The 23,824-nt window shown below is 43.3% G+C and overlaps 1 protein-coding gene across 4 annotated transcripts in view; it reads right to left on the reverse strand.

Annotated features, from left to right (window-relative positions):
* Positions 1–2,176: 2,176 nt before the first annotated feature.
* The window catches only part of lin7a (lin-7 homolog A (C. elegans)), a 31,434-nt gene continuing 9,786 nt past the window's right edge, over positions 2,177–23,824 (reverse strand). Inside the window, exons 2-6 of one of the 4 annotated variants that reach the window (XM_029461921.1) lie at positions 22,786–22,904; positions 14,307–14,378; positions 10,089–10,298; positions 9,483–9,694; positions 2,177–2,530 (exon numbers count right to left, since the gene is read on the reverse strand). In XM_029461921.1, coding sequence (XP_029317781.1) covers positions 2,332–2,530; positions 9,483–9,694; positions 10,089–10,298; positions 14,307–14,378; positions 22,786–22,904 — 812 coding nt within the window. In that variant the 3' untranslated portion in view covers positions 2,177–2,331. Of the gene's footprint in view, positions 2,531–6,035; positions 7,893–9,478; positions 9,695–10,088; positions 10,299–14,306; positions 14,379–22,785; positions 22,905–23,824 lie in introns of those variants that run through there. The other 3 variants (XM_029461924.1, XM_029461922.1, XM_029461923.1) reach the window with 3 other exon arrangements.

Raw genomic sequence — 23,824 nt, forward strand, 5'->3', positions numbered from 1 at the left:
ACTGTAATGTGAATTCACAGGGCTTGAAATGTTACACCTTCCTTTGCAGCTGGGCTGCATCTGCAACGCTGTTGTCTCCACCGGAACAATTGGCCCTGCATACTCCTGCAAGCAGCCGCCCTCTTCTTCTGCACTGTTTGACTAAACAAAACACGCTCTGTAAAATGTACGTCTTCATAGCTAAGTGTCACTTTCATTGTCTGCCTTGATGTGATGCCTGGAGGCCGGTTACGGATAAATCAAACAAGAAAGAAAGAACTTATGACTTTTCAAAATGAGGCCATGTGGTGGATAGAGCTCCTGAAACATTCCCAAGCTTTGTATTCATCATGGCCTTGCAGGATGGAAGGGGAGAGTCGGGTGATGAGTAGGAAAACACCAGTAAGTGCAGATGTGGGAAACTCTGCAGGGTACTGGGGGGTGAGAGGCAGTGGGTTGGGATGGGGCAGGGAGGGAGCTGAGCTAACCCCAGCCTGCCTTCTGGCTGGGCCAATGGGCCATGGTAATTAGATCTGGCCAATGTGGGCCCTGGGCTCTGGCCTGGGGGCATATAAGGGGGGCCCGGGGCAACAGACCCCTCATATCACTCAGAGGTCTCCTCTCTCTCTCCCGACTCCTCTACCCTCCTTCCTTTGCAGCCATCTCCATCCACTCAGACTCCTTTCTTCAGCAAATATGGACGTCTTCTCACCATCCCAGGTCTACTACGACAGAGCGTGCACCTCGTCCCCAGACAGCCTGGAGTTCGGCCCCGGCATGGAGCTCGACGGCTCCGATGAGGACGAGCATGTGAGGATCCCCGGAGCCCCTCACCAGCCGGGACACTGCCTGCAGTGGGCCTGCAAGGCCTGCAAGCGCAAATCCAACTTTGTGGACCGCAGAAGGGCCGCCACCATGCGAGAGCGCCGGCGGCTGAAGAAGGTCAACCACGCTTTCGAGGCTTTGAGGCGCTGCACCTCGGCCAACCCCAGCCAACGTCTTCCCAAGGTGGAGATCCTGCGCAACGCCATCCACTACATCGAGAGCCTGCAGGAACTGCTACACGAGCAGGTGGAAAACTACTACGGCCTACCTGGAGGGAGCGGCTCTGAGCCCGGGAGCCCGCTGTCCAGCTGCTCTGACGGCATGGTAAGACCTCTACAACACATGTTCAGCCTCTACATGCAAACATCTGGTTGTGCAGAGTCTTGGCTCTAAAAGCAATACAAGGTCAGGCAGAGAAGTAACCACAACAGAACCTCTTCGTGTGCAAACTTCACCTCAAAAGGCTTTTAAGCCCTGCTGTTGCCACTTCTCATTACCATGTAGAGTATTTCATTTCAAAACACAGCCTGGATTTCCAATTTAAAAACCTATTAATCAAACAAGTTTGTTTTGCCCCAAGACCTCAATTACCATGCTCCTCCATGCATGTCATACTCTCTTATAGTTCTTTAAAACAACAATCTATTCTGTGGTTTTACAAGTTATCTCTGTCCTGTGTGTGTGTGTGTGTGTGTGTGATGCTTGTTATTAAAGGTCAGGCTGAATTAGTTGTTCTCAGCAACAGTCTGAAGGTGACAGCGTATCAGCTCATACAAAAGAACTTATCATGCTGGATGGAGTAATGGCTTTCCCACCACCGGACACTTTATAGCCCTAATAAACCGAGCTAAATCCACCTTACTGAAGTCTGGCAGGAAAAACTGGGCGCTGTTCTGCATTCCATCCTGACTGCATGTTCTGCACCGCTGCCAGGATTTTCTGCAGATTTACTAGGAGAAAGTGTCATCTTGCACAAACTGGTGTTGCTTCCACTGATACAATCGATTCGGCACGCTCAGAGCCGGGCCCGGGGAAGGGAGTGCATACTGCCACTTTGGCTTTAAGGTGGAAGTGAAATAAAGAAGCCCATAACTTTGGAATTCAGGATTTATTAGCCTGTCCAGAATATCGTGAAGGGCATTGGTTGTTTTTGCAATTTTTCCCGCTTCTTCCTTTCCCATATATAAATATCTATATATCTCTATATGTATATATATATATACACAGTATATATATTTAGCAAACATAACACATCATTTCTGTTTGCAAGAATTCAAAGGTACATTGATTTCTGGTTTCCTTGCAGGCTGACAGCAACAGTCCAGTGTGGCAGCATCTGAATGCAAACTACTGCAGCAGTTATTCGTATGCCAAGAACGGTAAGACCCTTTTGACAGCCGGAAATGAATATGACGTAGATGTGTGCTTTAAAAAACCTGATAACTGAATGCTAAATTATTTTAAATGTGTCCAGAAAAACCCCCCCTGATAAAACATAGAAATCAACACATGTGCTCTGTTTTTCCTCTAATCAGATTGTTTAGGCGATAAGTCAGCCGGCGCCTCCAGTCTGGCGTGTCTCTCCAGCATCGTGGACCGTCTGTCCTCGGTGGAGTCCAGCTGCGGACCGGCTGCTCTCAGGGACATGGCCACCTTCTCCCCCGGCAGCTCCGACTCGCAGCCCTGCACGCCGGAGAGCCCCGGCACCAGGCCCGTGTACCACGTCCTGTGAAGACAACGTGGATATATTGCCACAGGCTGTCACCAAAACACCAGCTGCATTTGCAACAAGAGATAAGAACTAGTTTTGTGCAGCTGGACCTGTGGAAAGCAGCTTTTATATTGTACATGAGATTTGTAAATATGTAATGTAAATGCCCATTTCATCTATACATGCGATTATACCCAATACATATTTAATTATTCCAACATGAAGTATTTAAGCAATTTCAATTTCTTACTTTCCATGTTGTCATGAACATTAAATCTTTTCACTGTTTTGTATAAAAGTTTCTGTTTCTTTGTGTTCAGATGTTAATCATCACTTAGGGTTACGTCGTTCAACTGTAAACACCCAAAACTGGTGACTAGCTCTCACTGTTGTAGCATTTTTACAAGATTCTTTGAAGAAGTTACACATCGTCTGAGTAATGAGAGCGGTTTCCATCCTTGTAGCACTTAGTGGGTTCAAACTGTTGGGACGATGCATCATCTGCGTTCAACACAACAGCTAAATGATTCATTTAAAATAGCATCTTCTCGTGCTTTTGCATGTTAATGAGTCCCAAAAAGGTGTTTTTCAAATGAAAAGCTGCAGCTAACAAGGTGTGGAGATCACATTAGAAACTGCTGAGACCATTAATCACGTCGCACGTTTGCGCATTAGTCTTTACAACAGTGAAAAAGTGCATTTTATCTATTTAAAATGTATTTTTCTGCACCATAGCAAGGATTAAAACAAAAACAGACATAAATCTTAACAATAAATGAAAAATATTGCACATTTATTTGCGTCTTTGATCACATCTTACCATCTCTTTGTACTTTCTTTTGGTGCCCAGGAGTGTGTTTAGGGGGGAGGCAACACTTTGTGTACCTGTTTGTTCTCTCCTTCCAAATGTGAGTCATCATTAACACCCTTGATTATACCATCAACACCAGAGTGGAGAACAAATGGCCTCTAATTGTGTGTGTGTGTGCGTGTGTGTGTGTCATCCTGCATCATGACTTTGACCATGCTGTGTTTTGTTTTTAGTTTCTGTCGAGAGGCAATACATGTGTGGCTCAATATATCTTCATTCTGCTCTGCTCCGGGGGCATTGTGTTCCTTATTTTAGTTTGAAATGCTGATGACAAGCGAACTAAAGCTATTTCACTGTTGCTATTCCTGGTCAGCAGCAGTGGAAGAAACATTCAGATCTTTTAGTAAACGTTGCAGTACCACAATGTGGCAACACTGGCAAGTAAAAGTCCTGCAAAGATACAGAAGATCTCTGTATAAAACGTACAAAGAATTCCCTGTGAAATGCAGTAGAAGTATAAAGTGGCACTCTTGCGTGGTTTACTCTACATTTCTATGCAAAAATATGCAAATTAACTCGTGATTGAAGCTGTTAACTCTGCAATATATGTAACACAAAGTAACATAACATGAAAATCTTTAAAGTGCCTTGAAAAGTGAATGTACTTCAGTAAAAGGAAACTTCCCTCCACTGCTGCTCAGGTAAAAATGCTCAAAATTGTGAATGAAGCTTCACTTGGAAGTGATTTAGCAGAAAAGACACGAGTCATCCAGCAAAGACTGCGGATACTAGCAGCTCCACCGTGTCTCTGCGACAGTGCTGTGAAACATTGTTCACATTCCAGCAGCGGCTTGTATTTCACCCTCCACCGCGGCTGTGTGCGACACTCCAAATGTCACTGATGTCATTTTCCATGGCTACAACTCTGGTTGTGATTCATGAATCGCTCACTCGCCGTGTCAACACAAACACAAACTAACGACTTTCGCACCATGGAATCTGGGAAGATGGAAGATAAACTGAGAAACGTCAGATTTTTATTATCTATTTGGCTGAATTTGAATGTTTCCTAAGGAAGGACGTGATCAATATGTTGACTCGGGGATGGCATGACTCAAACGGCAGCACAGTCCTTCCTGCAGTACCCAGTGTGGCCACAAGGGAGAGGTGTTTCTTGTATTTCCTACATTAACACTTGACATCTTTAGCTTCTGTGGTTGGATTTGAATGTAATCGATATAAACGGGCAGGTTTAAACCCCCGGGAACTCTAGTCTCTAAATCATAATCCTAAAACTCTGACTCTTAAAAGCACATTTTTTATTAATTTCTTCATATTTGAGGGGAATACTGATCGTATAGAGGAAGTTTAACTGGGCTCTTTGGAGAATTGAATCTGCCCTCTGGCAAAATCTGTGATGTTGTACAGCTGTCTGAGCAAAGACCTGCACAGAGTTACACTTCTTAACTGTTAAACTTTATGTTTCCAGCACTGGAGCTGGTGTTTCTGATGCTATTACAGCTTTGAGTGTCGATTCTTCGGCTTAAGGAGTTTAAGAGCATTTAATCACTATTAAGAAGCGGAGTGTCGATCAGAATTCATTTCGCTTCTTGGCGTCCTGTCTGCGGGACGGTGCTACTGGGAGGGAAAGGTTAAAGGTCAAGTGTTTTCTTGACCTTTTGTCAAATAATATTTTATGTTTAAATAATATTTTTGGAATTCGGAAGGTTTTTTATTAGCCATGAAATACTTATAAAAATAATAATCCTTTCCTAGATTGATCACCCTAAAACACATTTCAACCATATACAATTATATTATTATATATTATATATACATATATTCTAATATTTTTTGTTCCCCTTTTGATAATTATTTATTTATTATTATTTATTAAGAATTTTCCGTCTTTTTTGTTTTGTAGAATTTCTACTTCTTAGTGGTTTTTGATGTATTTGCATTTTATTTAAGATTACAAAAGAAGGTGGTTTATACATTAGAAAGAAATGACTGTAGGTATGCACATGATGAAATGTTTATTTCTTTATTTTTATCGTGGTTATGTGCGCTACATTCAGGCTCTTTGCTCCCGATAAACAGCCGTGGACACGTGTGAGGGATTTCTCACCTGCATTAAAGTCTTGAATTTTGTCACTTCAGGCTTTCGGTCAGTGGGATGTTTGTTGTAGAACAGCTCCACCGGGGATTTTATTGCACATAACACTGTGTACCGACACGTTGCCGGTGAAGAAACAGCACTGCTTTGTGCTTCTACTGTCACCGTTTCACTTTAATACCTTCCATTTACAACCGTCTCTTTATTAGTTTCTGTGTCTGCTCTTTGTAGTGAGCTAACAGAAGGCCATTGACTTTCTGTTCCAGGGCTGAAAACGTGGACGTGTGTTCAGAGGGACCTTTCAGTGCACAAGGTTTAATCACTTCACCTTCAGACATTTAGATCTCTGAGAGGCAGACAGTGACAAGCTGCTGTGTCATTGTTATCAGAAATAAACGATGAGTAACCTCCTTATGCTGCATGCTACTAGATGTTTGCCTCCTGCAGGGCACACGGCCTGGGATGTAGCTATAGCCCGAATCCAGCCATTCTTTTGCAAATCTATATTTTGTAATGTGACATGTTTTTTAAATACCAAATGATGCCACAAAGATGTAGTATGGGATGTGAATGAATGAAGGCTCGACAAAGTATTCACTGTACACAAGCACATAGATTTATTTATACAAATATAGTATGTATAACAATTGCATATCAACAGTTTGTTGTCTTTTTTTTGTTTTGTTTAATCTTTAACGTACGGTGCAGGACCATCAGCTTCAAAAATGTAAGTCAATTAAGAAAGAGTACCAGTGATTCTAAGATAGAAAAAAGGGATTGAGGGAGTGAGTGGCGATTTCTTTTAGGAAATGGCAGCGTGGCACATACTATGCATGTAGGAGGATTTAGCTCTGCTGGACTTGTGCAATAAGATATAATGTAGAAAATCAGAAAAGATGAAAATTGTCACTTTCTAAAGGAAATGAAAATGCAACTTCAGCGTTTTATCTGCGGGGGAATAAAACCCTCTGGCGTACAGGAAGTGATGCGTTGTGTTTTTGATTTGTTTATGGTAAATAGAAGAAGAAAGCCTGCGTGGTTGAACAAACAGAGATAAAGCGCCGCCTACATGAAAACACAAGAGACCACAAAGCAGTGCTCTCTGGGAAGTGTAGTGCAAACAAAAACAAAACACACAACGAGGAGCGCTTTAGCACCAAAGATGGAGACGATAGGAAAGCAAACACAAACCTGGCGGTCTACCACTTTAATTCTAGTTTTAAAAACAGATTTCCCTTACAGGTATGGAGAAAAACATAAAGTGAAACATTCCACTCAGTCTCATAACGTCTCAAAATGATTGTCAGAAACAGAAACGCAGGGAGCTGTTACACAAGGAATAGATCCTGAAATGATAATCTGCACGTCTCAAGACAGAAAACATAATATTTAAAAGGAACAATAAAACTCTATGTTAAATCTCTGATCTCATAATATTTAAAAAGGAACAATTAAAACGTTATGTTAGGTCTCTGATCTCATAAACTATAAAATATGCAACGTCTGAAAAATAATTAGAGCATATTTGGATTTAATTCCCACAAATGAAAACTGGTGACATTCTGTTTTTCTGTCGGGAACAGGACGCAGCTCACATTTCTGAGGATTGATTTGAACCTCGTTAAAATCTCATATATTTTCTAGATGAATCTCAGTTGGGAGTAGTTTACAAAGTCTGTTAATAATCGCAGTTATTGCACAATTGACAATAATCTCTTCAAATGGCACGGAGGATAGACTCTTATCACACTTAATAAGACCCAGCTTTACAATGATTTACACGTGCACCTACCCCATAAACTCTGTATATATATATATGCAAGTGTCCGATCGTGAATTTAGCGGCGAAACGTCAAAACTGAGGAATGTGTGTTATTGCTAAACCTACGAGATAGAAAATCGTTCCTGCTACAATATAGAAGGTAAAAAAGAGTTCACGTTTATCCAAAACAGGACGAGTTCGACGCACAGAAAGAAACCGATGGTTCATTCACACACGAGACACGAGCACCAGTTGAAGAATCGATAGAAACACCACTGTACAAATTAAATCTATTGCAAAAATGGCAAAAGGTGCCACGGTGTAATGGATGTCGGAAAGCAATCGAAGATGGATGACCGTAAAACAAAACAACAAACACAAGAAAAGGGAGTTTCAGTAGAACTCAACAACCGGGGAGAACAACTTATAAAAGGGAATACAAAGTTAAAATGGACGACTTTCAGTGCTAGCCCTCCCTCGTACTTGTTTCTCAAAGCACCAGACAAACGGCTCTCTTTGCTTTTGTTCAATAATCGGCGGTACACTGGAGGAGGAGAGAGGAAGTCAAAGAGTCTTCTACGTGTCGGTTTCCTCCATGACGGAGAGATTGCTCTGGGATCCTCGATGCAAACGGATGGTCTCTGAGATCCACCTTTTCGCTCTCCTTCACTTCTTCTTCTGGAACAACCTGCGGATCGTTCGAAAGAGAAACAAGCTGAGAGTTCGCTGACGGACTCAGAGTTATCACGCTAATCCTGTGTTGCAGGATGATTCTGCTCAACGATTACAGCTTTACCAGCTTTCAATCCCTCCGACTCTTGCACTTTTAGCGTAACAAACCCGCTTTTTAAGGCAGAATTGTGACATTAAATGTGACGACGAATACAAGGAAGACACAAAGCTGAGAGATGACAGGTGAGAGACTTCACATCAAGTATTACTAAATTGTTTTTATGGGACAAAATATATTTATGTGAGGGAAGGTTGTGTGCTTCAATAGGAAGTAAAGCAATCCATTGTATGAACTGTATGTGAGGTATGTTCGGGTAGCTTTACCGTTATAAATGTGAAAAAGTATGGATATTTTTACGCTTTGGAGCTAAAGTTTGATGTATTTTCATAATGAATCTGCTCATTAGAAGAGAGGGTTGTCGAGGCATGTGTGCATGGGGCATTTAGTGACAGCTTCTATGCAAGAGAAACCCTGTGATTGCTTTGTTTTTGCTACAATTAATGGGAGGTTATGCACGACAAACCCTGGGAACCACAATGCAGAGTTATACCCGCTGAATAAAAGTGGGGTGATACATTCTCCATCTTCCAAGAAAAAACTGACTCTTCTTATAAAAATGCATGTAGGGTCTCAGGTTCTTGTCATTTGTGTTTGCGTGTGGTGGCCGGAGAGCCACAGTCAGGGAGACAGAGACAGATGAAGGCAAACCAGTGGCTTATGTTGCATTCTTGTCAGCTTGTGCGTGTCACTTGGTCAGCAGCCTCTTGGCCGCCAAAGCAAATCTCTGCGGTCAGCATTGCCGCCATTGATAAAACATGATCCCTGCTCAGTCTGTAGCTGCAACATAACACACTGTTACAAGCTCCCAAATACCTTCCCAAGCTGCGCCGTGCCAAGAGATATGCTTGGGGGATTTAGCATCAAACGGCCAGTGACACAGTGATCTTGGACACATCGGGGAAACGCTAATAATTCGAGAAGCCTGAGCAGAATTAGGCGTAGCGTGATATGATTTAGCTTAATGGTGTGATTAGTGTCTGAAAAGTTTCTTCTAGCTTTTAAGTTGAGCTATTTTCATACAGTGTGCTTCACTTTGACAGGCTGTGCAGAGCTTTGTTCTAAATTTGGACTGTAAAAACATTGTTTAAAGCAGATGTCTCTATCCAGCTGTAGCATTGCAGGCTGGATCTATTTATCAGCATACCTGCAGAGCATGAGCCACAGATGTAATCGGTTTAAGCTTGAATAGTTTACGGCATTTACAACAAAATCACTGGCAAAACAGAGCAGACACAGTGAAGGCACAGACTGCTGAGTTTGCAAAATACACCACTGATGTTTTCAGGCTTTGCGTTAAAGCTACACGAGTAAATATTCACGCATCTACAAGCACATTTGTCTCCCCAGCCTATTACAACTTGGGAGTGGCTATTAATACCCGTCATCATCGTCGTCTTTGGCGCGTCCTTACCTTGTGCTCCTGGAGTCCGCCCCCCCCCCCCCCCTCCACCCCTCACCCTTAAAGCAATGAAGCGCCTCACCTACGACATGTGGTTCTGCTGCGAGGCCACGTTCTGCTGTTGCTGCTGCTGCATGAGGATCTGCTGCTGCTGGCGCCGCCGGGCCGTACGGAGCTTCTCAAAGCGAGCCTCCATCTCCTCCAGCACTTTGGGGGTGTAGCGAACCACCAGCTTCACACTGTCCTTGGCCGCCTTCAGCAGCTCCACCGCTTTCTCGTGGTGCTCGCCTTCGACGCTCTACGGGGGGGAGGGGGGGGGGTTAAGAGAGAGTTGAAGTTAAAGGAAGCTGATTTGAATATCTTCTTAAAAACAGCAACTCTTCTGTGGGAAAGAAAATTCCTCCAATTTGAACACCCTGTGATATTATGTGGAAATATCATCTTACAGCTGGTGTTATTAAAGTCTCTCTAGCGGTTGGAGAAGGTTTTATGCTCCACATGTGCAGCACTTTGATCTCAATCGCTCTCCTGACGGTTGACTCACATATCAAACTGGAAATTAAACATTGCTCCATTTTGTGAGAAGTTGCAAAAAAGTCTTTCAGTTGAGGATATATCTTTTTGGATGCAGGCTTAAATAATAAATAAGGACAGAAGAGCGTATCTGCGTAGAATGTAACTGTGCTACGTACCACACCATTGACGGACAGGAGCTGATCGCCTCGCTTTAGGCCGCCGTGCCTCTCGGCCACACCTCCGGGGATGATGCGGGAGATGTAGATAGGTGAGTTCTGCTCTTTGCCCCCCATCACGTTGAAGCCCAACCCTTCCTCCGTCTTGGGTAGCTCCACCACCCGCGGGTGGGAGTGACCTTCGCTGGCTGCAAAGGCTGCAACTGTTGCCTGGAAGGAAGAGACAACTTCTCATCATCTTACTACTAACTGAATACTACTTTGTACATATTCATTTTGAGACATCTTTGAGACAACAGGCTTTATGGGAAATGTAGTTTTTACACCGACCAAAGCCAGTTGTCTTGTCGTTGTTTGAGTCTGCACTAGCACTTCATCACACTCACAACACAACACCTTCTCATGTCACCGAGGAAGGCTATTACAGAGGATTTAGTCAGGGCTGGGGATTTTGTCTCCACATGAGAAGTTCTCTGGCTTTCGAAGCACATGGATTAACACATCCAAGTTCACAGCGGAGGATCAGCCAGACAACTTTCACCCTCTGTGTCTCCACCAGCTGGTTAACGTTGCTGGCTGGCTGTGGGCTTTCTTTGAACTGAAAGCTCCTCGCTGCTCTTACGCTCAAAGCAAAGCATCCAGGAGCTTGTTAGCAGCGGCTGGGAAAGCTAATGGCAGACGAACAGAGAAAGAGACACCCCGTGCCCACTGATCCAGATGCAATGCCAGAGGGGCTTCGCTGTCAAGCACAGCATCATCTATGATTTGTGAGGTAGATCGAGAAAAAGGAGGATAAAAAAGTAGAGGCAGATGTGTATCCAAATTCCCCAGCAGCAGGCAAGCATCTTGGCACTTTCAGGTTCATGACGCTCCCTCCAGGCAGCATCCCGAACTCTTCCATATTCATATGCATTTTCATATCCACATCCATCTGTGCTCAAACTGTGTTGCTCATTTCTCTCTCTCCTCTCCCGCTGCCTGTTTTAATCTTCTACTTGTTTTCTACCAACTTCCCCTCTCCCCATTCACTTTCTCTCTCTGTCTTTCTTCTTCTCTTCCCCTCCCTCCCCTCCCTGTCCCATTGTGAAGCTAAAAGGACAACATGAATACCGTCACCTCACCAGGCCTCACACGTTGACCTTTACCACTTTATCTTTTTCTGCGAATGAAAAAAACAATCTGGCAGATGGCCGGCGCCTCTCAAACACAGGAGGCATTTGAAATAAAGAAGTGCTGGAGGATACTGTCTTGGCAACACTGTACAGTTTAAGTATGACCTAAAACATCCAAAGTCATCAGCTCCCATTATTGTCTCTGAAGCCCATGCAGCCCCGATAGTCCCTGTCTCCATTATGATCAGTAATAAGGGCATTGAGCCAGGAATTACAGGCGGAAAAGATTTAATTAATGAAGCAATCAAAGAGATCTGAGTTGTTCAGGTGAAACACAAATCTCAACTGTCGTGAGATTTATTGTCTCCCTAACTATTCTCTAGAGACAGATGAGCGTCAGCACATTTCACACATTACATCATTATTGCAGCGGCAGTTTATAGACTTCATTTTCAATACCACGCTACAGTATGCGCCTTTTTATCCTTTCAGACTATATATGTGATGCTGATTGACTGCAATTGGCACTGAGGCCTGGCTTAGTCAATATCGAGAGAGAGAGAGAGAGAGAGAGAGAGAGAGAGAGAGAGAGAGAGAGAGAGAGAGAGAGAGAGAGAGAGAGAGAGAGAGAGAGAGAGAGAGAGAGAGTAAAACAACTTTTAAAAACATCCAGTGCTCTACATGGAGATTGTCCCCACAGCTAAACCAGCTCAGGCCATTAGCTGAGTGTCTAATTGCTCAGTGGATATGAAATTTTAATACAGATTTAGGAGCAGGAACTTCCTCAAAGTTTGCGGCAAAGAAAGAAAAGTAGGAATGAGTTTTAAAGCTGCTTAAATCATGTCTTCATGGTTGCATCAGACTTCAGAAGAAAAGAGACAGAAACTTCCAGCATAACCAGTTTATTAACTCTGCTTATTAATAAAGTAATTGGAAGAAATCAATAAGATTGACTTTTCATTGCATGAAGTATGAAGCTAAAGCCAGCAGACAATTAGCTTAGCTTAGCTTAGCACAAAGACTGGAAACAGCTAGCCTGGCTCGGTCCGACATTGTGAAATACAGCTCTAAAGCTCACAAAGTAACACATGTCATTTGTTAATCCCACAAACTTGCTGTTTTTACATTCGTGTGAACTAAACACAACAAGCGCGTTAATTAGTGAGCTTCTTGGGGAGCCGGGTTAGCTGCCTGCAGCAGCCGTTTAAGCTAGGCTAATCACCTGCTGCCTCAACCTTCATATTTAATGCACAGACACAACCCAAAGTTTTTATCTACAAAACAAGAGACAGAAAATCCCACAAGCGTGTTGGTTTTACATTTCTGTTTGCATGAAAAACTTCTCAAGAAAGCCAAAGTATGTTCATCAACACGCCTGAACTTCCACCAGGCGATTTACCAAACTTCGCACGATTGTGCTCGAGGCAGAGTGTCGAATAAAGCCTCTGCATTCATCATCCCTTTTCTGTTCATATCCTCCCACCACACACTCACCCAGTACTGTGATGAACTGAAGAGGAGTGGACCCAGCTGGACAATGAACAACAGAAGGAGGCTCTCATCGATTCTCCTCATCATCGTCCAAATGAAGCCAGCCCGCGTAGTTCTCGCTCGTAAAGGTAAAAGTCTTGCTCGAGTATCTCGTGTACTAAAATGTGCTTATTCCTGATTCTGCTCTGATGCTTTTTATACAGCAGACAACAAATCTGCCTGAAATATTAAAGTAGAAGAAGCAAAGATATAAAACAGAACGAGCTGTTTCAATGATTGGTATCTCGCTGTTTAGATCAACGAACACATATGAGCTGTCACATAAAGATATCTCATATGAGCAGTGAATCGTGATTAAATATCACTGCATGCAAAGTGAGTATGGACGTAGTCTGATTTCAATGTGCAATAAAAACGTCTCCTCAAACAACCGAACGATCTATCGGATACGGCGAGCGCGTCAGTCGGGATAATGGCAAAACAAATATATGCTTTTATTGAGTCCATTTTCATCCAGGTTGAGTAACAGGATTTAAAGTGATGTCAGTGTTTCTATTAAAGATATGTGTGCCTAATGGGAATAAATGAGAATAAAGATGGAAATCTAGTGGGCTGATGATTCAGGGTTGGACGTGTGGAATTAAAGAAAGATTCACAGCTCGAATACAAAGACATTTAGTGACAGAAGATTGTTGAAACTGGACGATTTAGTGGACTACAAGTATGACCTTGTGACTTTATATAAACCCGAAACATTCTGCAGCCTGACTCAAAGAATCCATTTGAGTTTGATACAGAAAGACCGTCCTTGCCAGACTGTTCGAGTGTGCATTCAGCGAGTGTTATTCTGTCTGTTCTGCCGGATCCTGACCCACGCTTTGATGATTCTGAGTAAACAAGGACTTTTAACACACCTGCCTCTCTGTGACTCGTGCTTTCTGAGCCGTTTCAATAGCAGAGTTTGCTCAAACGGGAGCGTATCTATGTTTCCCAGAGTCCTTTTGCTCTTTACACGACACTTTAAAAAGGCCTTTCAAACGGAAACATCCATCCATCACGTCTCTGAGTCCGACCAAAAGTGAACAAAGATGCCAGCCCCTTGGATTAGCTACTGTAGCTAACAGCACTGGGATTACACTGCTTGTTTACTTGTATGTGTGACACTGTGGGTCACTTTGCTAGAGAAGGTTTAAGTTATTGTCTTCTGAGGAGATTCAAGAAGATGAAGTGGATCTTCTATGGATTTATGCAAAACTTTGTAGTTATCTGGGTGTAATGTCTCGCATATGTAGTGAAGCAGGAACGTCCTGTGTACAAACAAACTACTGTTGCTACTATTGATTTTCTGTTACACACACACACACACACACACACACACACACACACACACACACACACACACACACACACACACACACACACACACACACACACACACACACACACACACACTCTTAATGAGGGCCATGAGCAAAGTAGAACATTGTCTTCATTTTGCTTTGGCCAGATGAAAAGCTTAGAACAGTGTCGCTCACTCACAGGTAGTTCACTCATTAGTCACGGTCATATTTTATGTTTTATTATCAAAAAACTGATGAAGAGATGTCGCTCTTACCTTAGCTGTGGCACGCGCCTGGTACTCTGGGCAGCCATTTACTGTAATGGTTTCATGCATGTACTGGTACACCTGAAAGAAATGAAGAGAGACAGGTGTTATAATCATGTTTTACATGGTTGGAAAGTGAGATCACCCCCCTGCGTCTCAGCTCAAACTGTTTATTTCCGTACTCAAATAATCGTGTTCCTTCACAGCTGGCTGTACTGACACGTACTGCGTTACCAGAATGACTAATGGACTCATTCAGACCCAGAATTGCTTAAAAAATGACTGAAAAGAAGTCCGCTTACATGAATCTGTACCTTACACACGCAAAACAATGTGTAAATCTCATTGCATTCGTAAGCGAGACCATGCAAATCAAGGTTTTGTGTCATTTCCCTCTGAAATGTGAAGACATCAGCAGCAAATCAGGTAAGTGAGGGAGAGACATTTCTGTCTAGACTCCAGAGAAGATAAGAGAATATTTCAATTACTGCAATAAGGATGTTTGAGGGTGCACTCGGTACCAGACACGAAGATTATATATGGTTAGTCGTAACAAGATTAAGCTGAATAGTGCTCTTTATAAGTGCAGCACCTGGGTATGAATACATTTCTCTTGCGAATAAATACAAATCAGAACTCCTGGCTCAGGCACAATCTGATCCTGACCTTAATACACAGCACAAAGAGGCTCCAGAGCAGGCAGTAACACATTACTGCTGGGCCTGAACTGGTGCATGGGTTGCTCTTTGTGCAGTTAGGTTAAAAAAAAGAAGAAGAAGGATTTCTGCCTATTTGCTGAGGCAGACGTAAAAAGTAATGCAGAAAGACGACCTTTGACACCAAACAACTGAAGTTCAAAGAATAAAACACGGTCGTGTGGTTAGTATACCGACACACAAAAGTACCGTTTCCTGTTAGAGCGCTTTAGGATGCCGTCTGTACTGAAACTCTGTTGAAACCAAAAGAAATGAAGAGTACAATGGGAGGACGGAGATGAAAGTGATTGAGATGTATGGGCTGATTACAAAAAAGTCTCAAGAGGAAAGGCTTTTGCTGAGTCGGCGCATCTGACTCGATGAAACACATAAATTATCGCATAAGATAAGTTTTACGAGCACAAACACATCGACTCGCCTTAAAATTTACATTTATACCAGTTTCAGTTCGTTGAGCAAATGAGCAATCAAATTCTAATCATTGGAAATGTCTCATTGTGAGATAAATTAAAAACTCTCCTCTATGACATATTCTATGTTGCGGCTCCACTCACTACATGATGTCTCTCATCAAAGCATGGCAGCTCGCCTGGAAGCAAACAAGCCCGGTGGCTCGCCGCTGTACAACATCACAAAGGCCTCGCCTCTCTTCAATCTTCAAAAGGATGTGTGCTTATCGGATATGAATCCTGAGATATTCGTATGTAAAGATCTCAGAGATGCCTGAGCTTCTGTTGTCTTTGACTGCTCATGAATCTCAAACACCAAATGAGAGTGCAACACATGTTTGTAGATTTATAGCGCTGATGAATTCGGAGGAAAGGAGCCTGCAGTGTACACACACACACACACACGCACACACACACCTCCCAAATGATGCCTGTTCCCGAGGCCTTCTTCCACCTTTGCACTTTTTGAGGCTCAGCACAGCGTTATAAATGCCATGAAAGACTTTTCTCGCCTCAGTCTGCCTGCAGAACAGCTTCCTTATTCCCCTGTTATCTTCACTACTGCAACTGCTAATTACACCTATTTATTTCACCTGCAACTAACTCTCATTCTTCATCCATCTGTTAAAAAACACTGGCTTTTAGGCGTTCTAACATTGATCTCTGTGACGTACAAAGTGTAGCAATGTCTCTTTTCAAACCTGACAGGAGGTACAGATAGAGCTGCAACGCTCATGCTATATTTGGCATCTCGCGTGTGAGAGGGAGCAGCGGCACGGTGGTGAGTCGAAGACGAGCTTATTTTGCAGCTGAAGGCTTAATTAATGACCATCGTGAGCGCAGGGGAAGCTGCCTTTTCACTAGCGGGTACCCTAATAAAGTCTTGCATTCCTCCCTCATTTATTACATTGAATATACGATGCAGTCTGACGATGCCAAAGCATAGTTAAACTAGAATTACCCCAATGCAGTTGTACGCCTCCGCCAACTAGTGTTAGCATGCAGCCTACTGTATTAACCCGTCCAGAAGACGCAGAGCAACATTAGCATCTATTTGGTGTCGTGTTTCTGCCACGTGGCGAATGTAAGTCCAACGTTCTCTCTCTTTTAGCTCTGATTTTGGTCTCCACCAACTCCTTTTGGGGAAATAGTTTGGCTCTTTAGCTGCTCCACTATGTTTATCAGGTAGGTTTTGCAGCTTTAAGTATTCATGAAATGATAATGAACTGATGTATGTATGTTTTAAAGCAGGCGAAACAAGACGCACATTTAATATCTCTCACATTTAATGCAGTGCCCTGAATAAGAGAGCCGTAGCACGGAACAAATCGCTGTGTGCTTTTGAATGTCAGTCTGCTGTTGTTGTGGCTGCACTTTGCTCTAAAGAGGCCAGCTGTCCTGCAGGCATCTTTTCAATTACCCTTCTGCCTTTCGTTTTGCCAGACGTCGTCACTAGCCATCCCTAAAACACTGACATCACTAGTCCACCCTCTGCTATATGTGTCCCTCTTGCCTGGTTCACCGCAATGGATCTTTGGTTAAACACGAGCACACATTATTTATGATAGGATACCGGCACTGCGTGGCATCTATAGCAGCATGTCACAAAGCCAGAGAGTAGAGAGAGATGCCTGCAAGGCACACTGACGTGACAACGCTGCTTGTGACCATGGCTTCCTGCTTCCTCTACTGAGTCAGAGAGACGGGGAGGGGGGGGGGCTGAGCTTGGTTGATGTGTTTGTAAAAGGATGAAAACCAGCACGGGACTTAACAATACACTTTCCCTCTTTGCAAAGCAAACCACGGCACAGCGGGGAAAATATTGAACTTGCACGGACCGACCCAATGCACCTTTCATCCTTTAACTGGATGTGACGTGGGAGGCCGAGGCTTTGGGAGAGAATTGACTCAAATCCGCCGCCCTCGCTCGCTTTTATAAAAAAGAACACAGTGATTGGAAATCTCTGCAGAAGTGGAAAATCAACTGCAATGTTAAAGCTATCGCCCCGGCCTGCTTGTTGCACTTCCTGTGTTCGTCAAGTCGCACTCTCTAACCCAATATACTGCGAAATTCCCACTCTCCATCATTTCCAGCTGGTTAGCTCTTCCAGTCATTTCGTCTTGTGTCCTTCCTTTCCCATTTGCAAGGCTGATTGACCCTGACAACTCATTCAGGCTGATGCAGTGAGACTATCGCAGACTCCAGATCCCCCCCCCCTCCGTCATTGATAAACGTGGCGGGGGGGGGAAAGACAACCAGCTCATCAAACTCTGCCTCTTTGTCATTTAGCCCAACACTGCTGAGCACACTCTTTTCCCTACTCTCCATTGCTCACATTGACAGCCGGCCTGTCATCCTTAACAAGGCTGATTCATGTTTGGTAGAATCTATTGGCAGAGACGTAGAGTACAGGATCAGGTTTGGAGGTGGGGATTTTTTTACTATAATGACAAGATTAGTATGTCCATCTTGTCAGGCTCTGCGTCAGCCCACCAGACTATGAAATGAGCTATATCACACACTGTATGCGTGTGAAGGAGGGAATCATATCACAGATTACACAAGGGATCGACTTAAAAGAAAGGTCATCTGTAATAATGAAATGTCAGGGAGGTGCGTGTGTGATCAAAATGCACAACAGGAGGGTTGGACTTACAGTTTAACCTTTGTTTCATAGCTCTTTTCACTTGAGGGTAGTTAACACTGATGAATGACATGCAGAAATGAGAAGTGAGTGCAGTCAACATTAATTAGAATATCATTATATAGCAAGGAGTGCAACAAAAACAAAAGCAGGAAGGGGAGGAACACTGTTGCAATTAAATTGTACCAAATCATATAGTGCCTTTTAGACGTATGGATGCATTTCTCCTCTTCCAGGTGGATACTGGAAGTATCATTATGTTATGTTATTATTATGCTTCAAAACTGCTTGAGATTAGTATTCCATCACAGTGAAAGTGTTATATTATCATTCTGCGGTAGCTTTTATTGTTAAAGGTTATGATTTATTCCTTCCAGAGTGGTGCGTTCATGCGTTGTAGCGAAGCTCAGACATCCAAGACTCCAAAATGTAAAAAAGATCAAATCCAAAAGTGGTGAAAATGATAATGTGGATCTGACAGCTTTCTCAGCACCAACACAAGTTACTGTTTGACAGTAGAAGTGCAACGACTTGAAGCTCCATGAAAACACACACATGACCGCATCAATCTGCAAACTATGCGTGGCACTGACTGAAATATGAGTCACTAAAGTGTTCTTGGGAATGGAGTATCAACAGTATCGCAAGTCCTTTTGGCTACAATGGCTACCTGCAAAGGAGGATAAACACATTCAAAAATACAAAACACAATATTTTGATGAATGCCTGGCATTGTAAAGAATACGTACATTGCAGTAAACGGGCTAAAACACCACCGTTTGTTCAAAGTGATGTTGACATTGAAAACATTTCTTGCCATGTGTTAGATGAACAGATCCTCTGGTAAGAGAATCTTCTGTCACAAACAAACACATTCAAATAGACTCAGGCCATTAAATCCAGCCTATTACTGTCTCCTCTAATTGTTTCTGGTACAAACCCAGCTGTTCTGAACTGTGATATTCCACCACAACAACTCCTTTAATGCTCTGCGTAATAACAATAATAATCTACAGTATGCAATGGCCAGCACTTACAACCTGTCCTCCAGCTGGCTCAGCTCCACAGAGAGAAGTTGATGTATCACCGGTAGCTCACAAACCTGTAATCGACTATAAACCAGAGTCAGCCTCTCTGCAGCCTACTTATCCCAGAGCATCTCTGACGGTTGCCCTAGTGACTGTGTTTAGCTAGCTCTTTGTGGGTGAAGTGGTCTGCATCTTTGCCTCTTGGAAATGGGTCTCTGCTGCTGCTGCCGAGGCACATTTCAGAGTTTTTTTGAGAATCACTGTCAGTGTACTCCAGTGATTGGCACTGAGATCACTCAGTCGGTTGCCAGCAGTGCAGCTGGTGTCAGGATGTGCCAGCTTCCCCAGAGAGGGCCGGAGCAGAGCTGGACCCTCTGAGAGGAGAAGACTTTCTACCTTTCTGTCACTTTGCATGACGTCGGGGTTTTTTACTTAATGCTCTGTCACAAGACATTTCTCCTAATTGGTGTTATTGGGTGTTGGTGACCTTTTCATTACTATACCACAGCACTGGCTGTAAACAAAGCGTATAATGAGTTCCTACAAGAACTAAGCTGAAAAGACTGTAGAAATATAAGTGCATTACTTTGAAGCAGTGTTTTAAATTGTGATGTAGTACATAATATGTATCCTCCTATCTTATTTTGTTTACCCCCTAATTAATATCTAAGTGACAAACTCTACCTGAGGTTTCTTCCATTTTACCCCCTTTAATTATGGGGTTTCTTTTAGGAAGTTTTTCCTTCTGCGATGCGAGGGTCTAAGGACAGAGGGTCTAAGGACAGAGGGTCTAGACAGAGGGTCTAAGGACAGAGGGTCTAAGGACAGAGGGTCTAAGGACAGAGGGTGTAAGGACAGAGGGTCTAAAGACAGAGGTGTAAGGACAGAGGGTCTAAGGACAGAGGGTCTAAAGACAGAGGGTCTAAGGACAGAGGGTCTAAGGACAGAGGGTCTAAAGACAGAGGGTCGTAAGGACAGAGGGTCTAAGGACAGAGGGTCTAAAGACAGAGGGTGTAAGGACAGAGGGTCTAAGGACAGAAGGTCTGAGGACAGAGGGTCTAAAGACAGAGGGTCTAAGGACAGAGGGTCTGAGACAGAGGGTCTAAAGAGCAGAGGGTCTAAAGGACAGAGGGTGTAAGGACAGAGGGTCTAAGGGCAGAGGGTCTAAGGACAGAGGGTTAGGACAGAGGGTCTAAGGACAGAGGGTCTAAGGACAGAGGGTCTAGGACAGAGGGTCTAAGGACAGAGGGTCTAAAGACAGAGGGTCTAAGGACAGAGGGTCTAAGGACAGAGGGTCTAAAGGACAGAGGGTCTAAGGACAGAGGGTCTGAGGACAGAGGGTCTAAGGACAGAGGGTCTAAGGACGAGGTCTAAGGACAGAGGGTCTAAGGACAGAGGGTCTAAAGACAGAGGGTCTAAGGACAGAGGGTCTAAGACAGAGGGTCTAAAGACAGAGGGTCTAAGGACAGAGGGTCTAAAGGACAGAGGGTCTAAAGACAGAGGGTCTAAGGACAGAGGGTCTGAGGACAGAGGGTCTGAGGACAGAGGGTCTAAGGACAGAGGGTCTAAGACAGAGGGTCTAAAGACAGAGGGTCTAAGGACAGAGGGTCTAAAGGACAGAGGTCTAAGGACAGAGGGTCTAAGGACAGAGGGTCTAAGGACAGAGGGTCTAAGGACAGAGGATGTCGTAACCTGTACAGTCTGTAAAGCACACTGAGACAAATGTATAATTTGTGATATTGTGCTATACAAATAAATTTGATTTGATTTGAAGTCCTACACACTGGTCCTTAAAATGATAACGCAACAATCTCCTTTCACTTCAGAACAAATGATACGTTGACTGTTGACTTGTTTACCTTGCAACAAGGATGCCATCGTGGCATCTGTCATCGTCTCTCTGCTCACAGTCCTGTTTGCTGAACAAATACATGTCACTGGGTGATTCTACATCACAACAGACAGGACACTAAACACACACGATCTTCTGTTATTCTCCTGCGTAGTGGCGTCATGTAGAGCGAATGCTCTTGTTTGCTTTGTACCCCGTCCTCCTGACGAATGGATCTGAGATGATGGATCAGTGGGTGGCCGTTTGCGTGCGTGCGAATAAAAGCATTGAAAGCAAGAGGAGGAAAACTCCTGTTTATGATTCACACTTTATTCCATCGCTGTAAAATGTGATTAAAAACCAATCCCTATCAGTGATTTGCTTCATTAAAATGCGCTGTAACAAGCGTATTAAACCTTCAACTTAATGAAATGCTCATCATTCTTTCTGGCCTCGTCATCATTGAAATGCTCCGTGTGAGTTTTTCATGCTTTTGTTGCTGCAGCAGAGCAATAATCTCAACGTTTTCATTATGCCGCGGTCATTTCTGATTGATGTAACACAACAGTAACCTAAAGGTACAATCTCAAATGTGTTTTATAGCTATTACGTCCAATTTACTGTTCTGCTCAGTTCCAAAGCATCAACCTGGGAGCACAGTTTGGCACCGCTGTGTGCTACAACACCTAGCCAAGTCACAGAACAACTCCCAATAACATCTCTTAGCGCAGCAATAGCAGCACAAGCTAGTCACAAATTAGCACAAATTATTACATGTTAAACACTAAATGCAACTTTGTAACTAAATGAACACTCGCACTTTATTCGCAGCACGACAATTTTTAATATCATAACTTAAATTGACCGCAACAAAAAGGAAGGGAAGTTTTCATCCTGTGCAGCATTCTGGTAAAAAGAGAGAAAGCAACAACACATCTGAAAGATAAAGCATGCTCTCGAGTGTTGGCTGAGGTCGAGGTGCTGTAAATATGCTCATAAATAATACCAACATCACCACAAGCCTGCAGAAAACTTGGTATAAAATATTCTGCCGGATTCAACACTTCAAACTCCACATTAGGTCACTGTGCACTCATAATAATAATACTTTTAAAGAAAGATCTTTACTTAGTTTGCTTCTAAGTAGGCTTTTCAAAGGATGTTGATGTTGAACATATGGCATGACTCTAATGAGCCCAGTTTGAAGGTGTTTTCACGCCATGATTAGATACAAAAATGTAACATGTATGTGTGTGGAAAATGTTTTAACTTGAATTAATTGACTTTATATTGTGAACATAGAGAGATGAGAGGAGAAAGAGGAGAGAGGCAAAGAAATGTAGATCAGAGACAGAGACAAACAGCGCACATTGCTGGCTAGCTTATAGCTTTATTTAGCTAGCTTACTGCTAACATCTGCACAGTCGGTACATTACATTGCATTCATAGAAGGTGATAATTAATAACACAGTCACTACCATATGTTGAAGCTAAGCTATGTTGCCTTTCTTCAAAGAAAGTTCTACTTTTGTGGTTTGTTTGGAAGAAACAGAAACAGCATTAAGGAGTTGACAACATAGCATCCATGACTGAGCAGGCGAAAGAGAAACAACTCCACCAACCGAAGCTCCAGGGACAAAACATCCCAGAGCACAATGACTGATTGGCAGCGCAGTGAGAGGGATGGAACGAGAAAGGTCACCATAAAAAGGGTAGCGAACACAAATAAATAAATAGTCCCGCAGAAGAAAAGAGTGAAAAGACATGAGTCATGTGGTTGTTCACGGACCAGCGGTTCCCTTCCTTGACAGTGACTCACCTCTCTGATGGCTGTGCAGAACTCACTCTGAAGGACCTTCTTCAGAGACTGGAGCTTGTGACCGGGCACGTCACCCGACTCCTGTAGCTTCTCCAGCAGCTCGATAGCCCTGGAAACATCTGGCAGAAAGAGGGACAGAGAAAGGGTTGGGAGTGTATGTGTGAGTCAAGCGGACAAAGGGGGGGAAAAAATGCCCCATTCAATTACATTAACAGCACAGCCATGAGAAAGGCGAATCAATAGGTGGGATAATGGAAATAGACTCAGTCGAGGCCAGCTGGGGCAAGGAAGATAGAATAGCGATCCAATCCATGGACTGTTTGCATTGCTTTATCTATAGACCTGTGAATAAAGGGGAGAGGGACTAAGTCAGGCACTCATTTATTCAAAGGTAAGAGTAGGCACCTGCGGACATTACAAAGCATTTACACTAAACCTTAGTCTGACGTTAGAGGTTGTGACTCTGGGGTCTACTGAGCTCTCATCCCCGAATTAGCTTGAGCTCAATGAGTCTGCCTGCTCTCATGATTCATTTCTTGAAACGGGCTGACCAAATACATAATGGAAGGAGAGGGAAGTGATTTGGTACTTGGGCCTGGACTCTCAATAACATGTTTTATTCAGCCTGTGTGTCCAGAGCCCTCCGACCTCACAAAGAGAAATGATTGGTTTTACATTGGAGCTGTAGAGTTCTAAGTTTCACACCTAAATGTATTTAGCTTCTTGTTGCATGCATCCCATGAAAGGGGCTGCGACTACTTGTATTATTTAATAATCTGTTGATTGGTTGATTAATCAATTAGTCTTTAAAATGTCAGGCAATAGTGAGGCCAATCTCAAGTTAAATATCTGTGGGTCAGAAATAGTGCTGATGCCAGTCGACAAGCAACAATCACAGCTGATCTGAAGACCGTTATGTCTGCAGTAAAGTAGTAAAGCAGAATATATACCATTGTAAAATCTGGAATCATGACAAGCGGTGAGTAAATACAAACGGACTAACCAGTTTCTCCACACTGTCATCTCACTAAAAGGCTGC

This window comes from Cottoperca gobio, chromosome 23 (assembly GCF_900634415.1).
Source record: "Cottoperca gobio chromosome 23, fCotGob3.1, whole genome shotgun sequence".
Classification (NCBI taxonomy): Eukaryota; Metazoa; Chordata; class Actinopteri; order Perciformes; family Bovichtidae; genus Cottoperca; species Cottoperca gobio.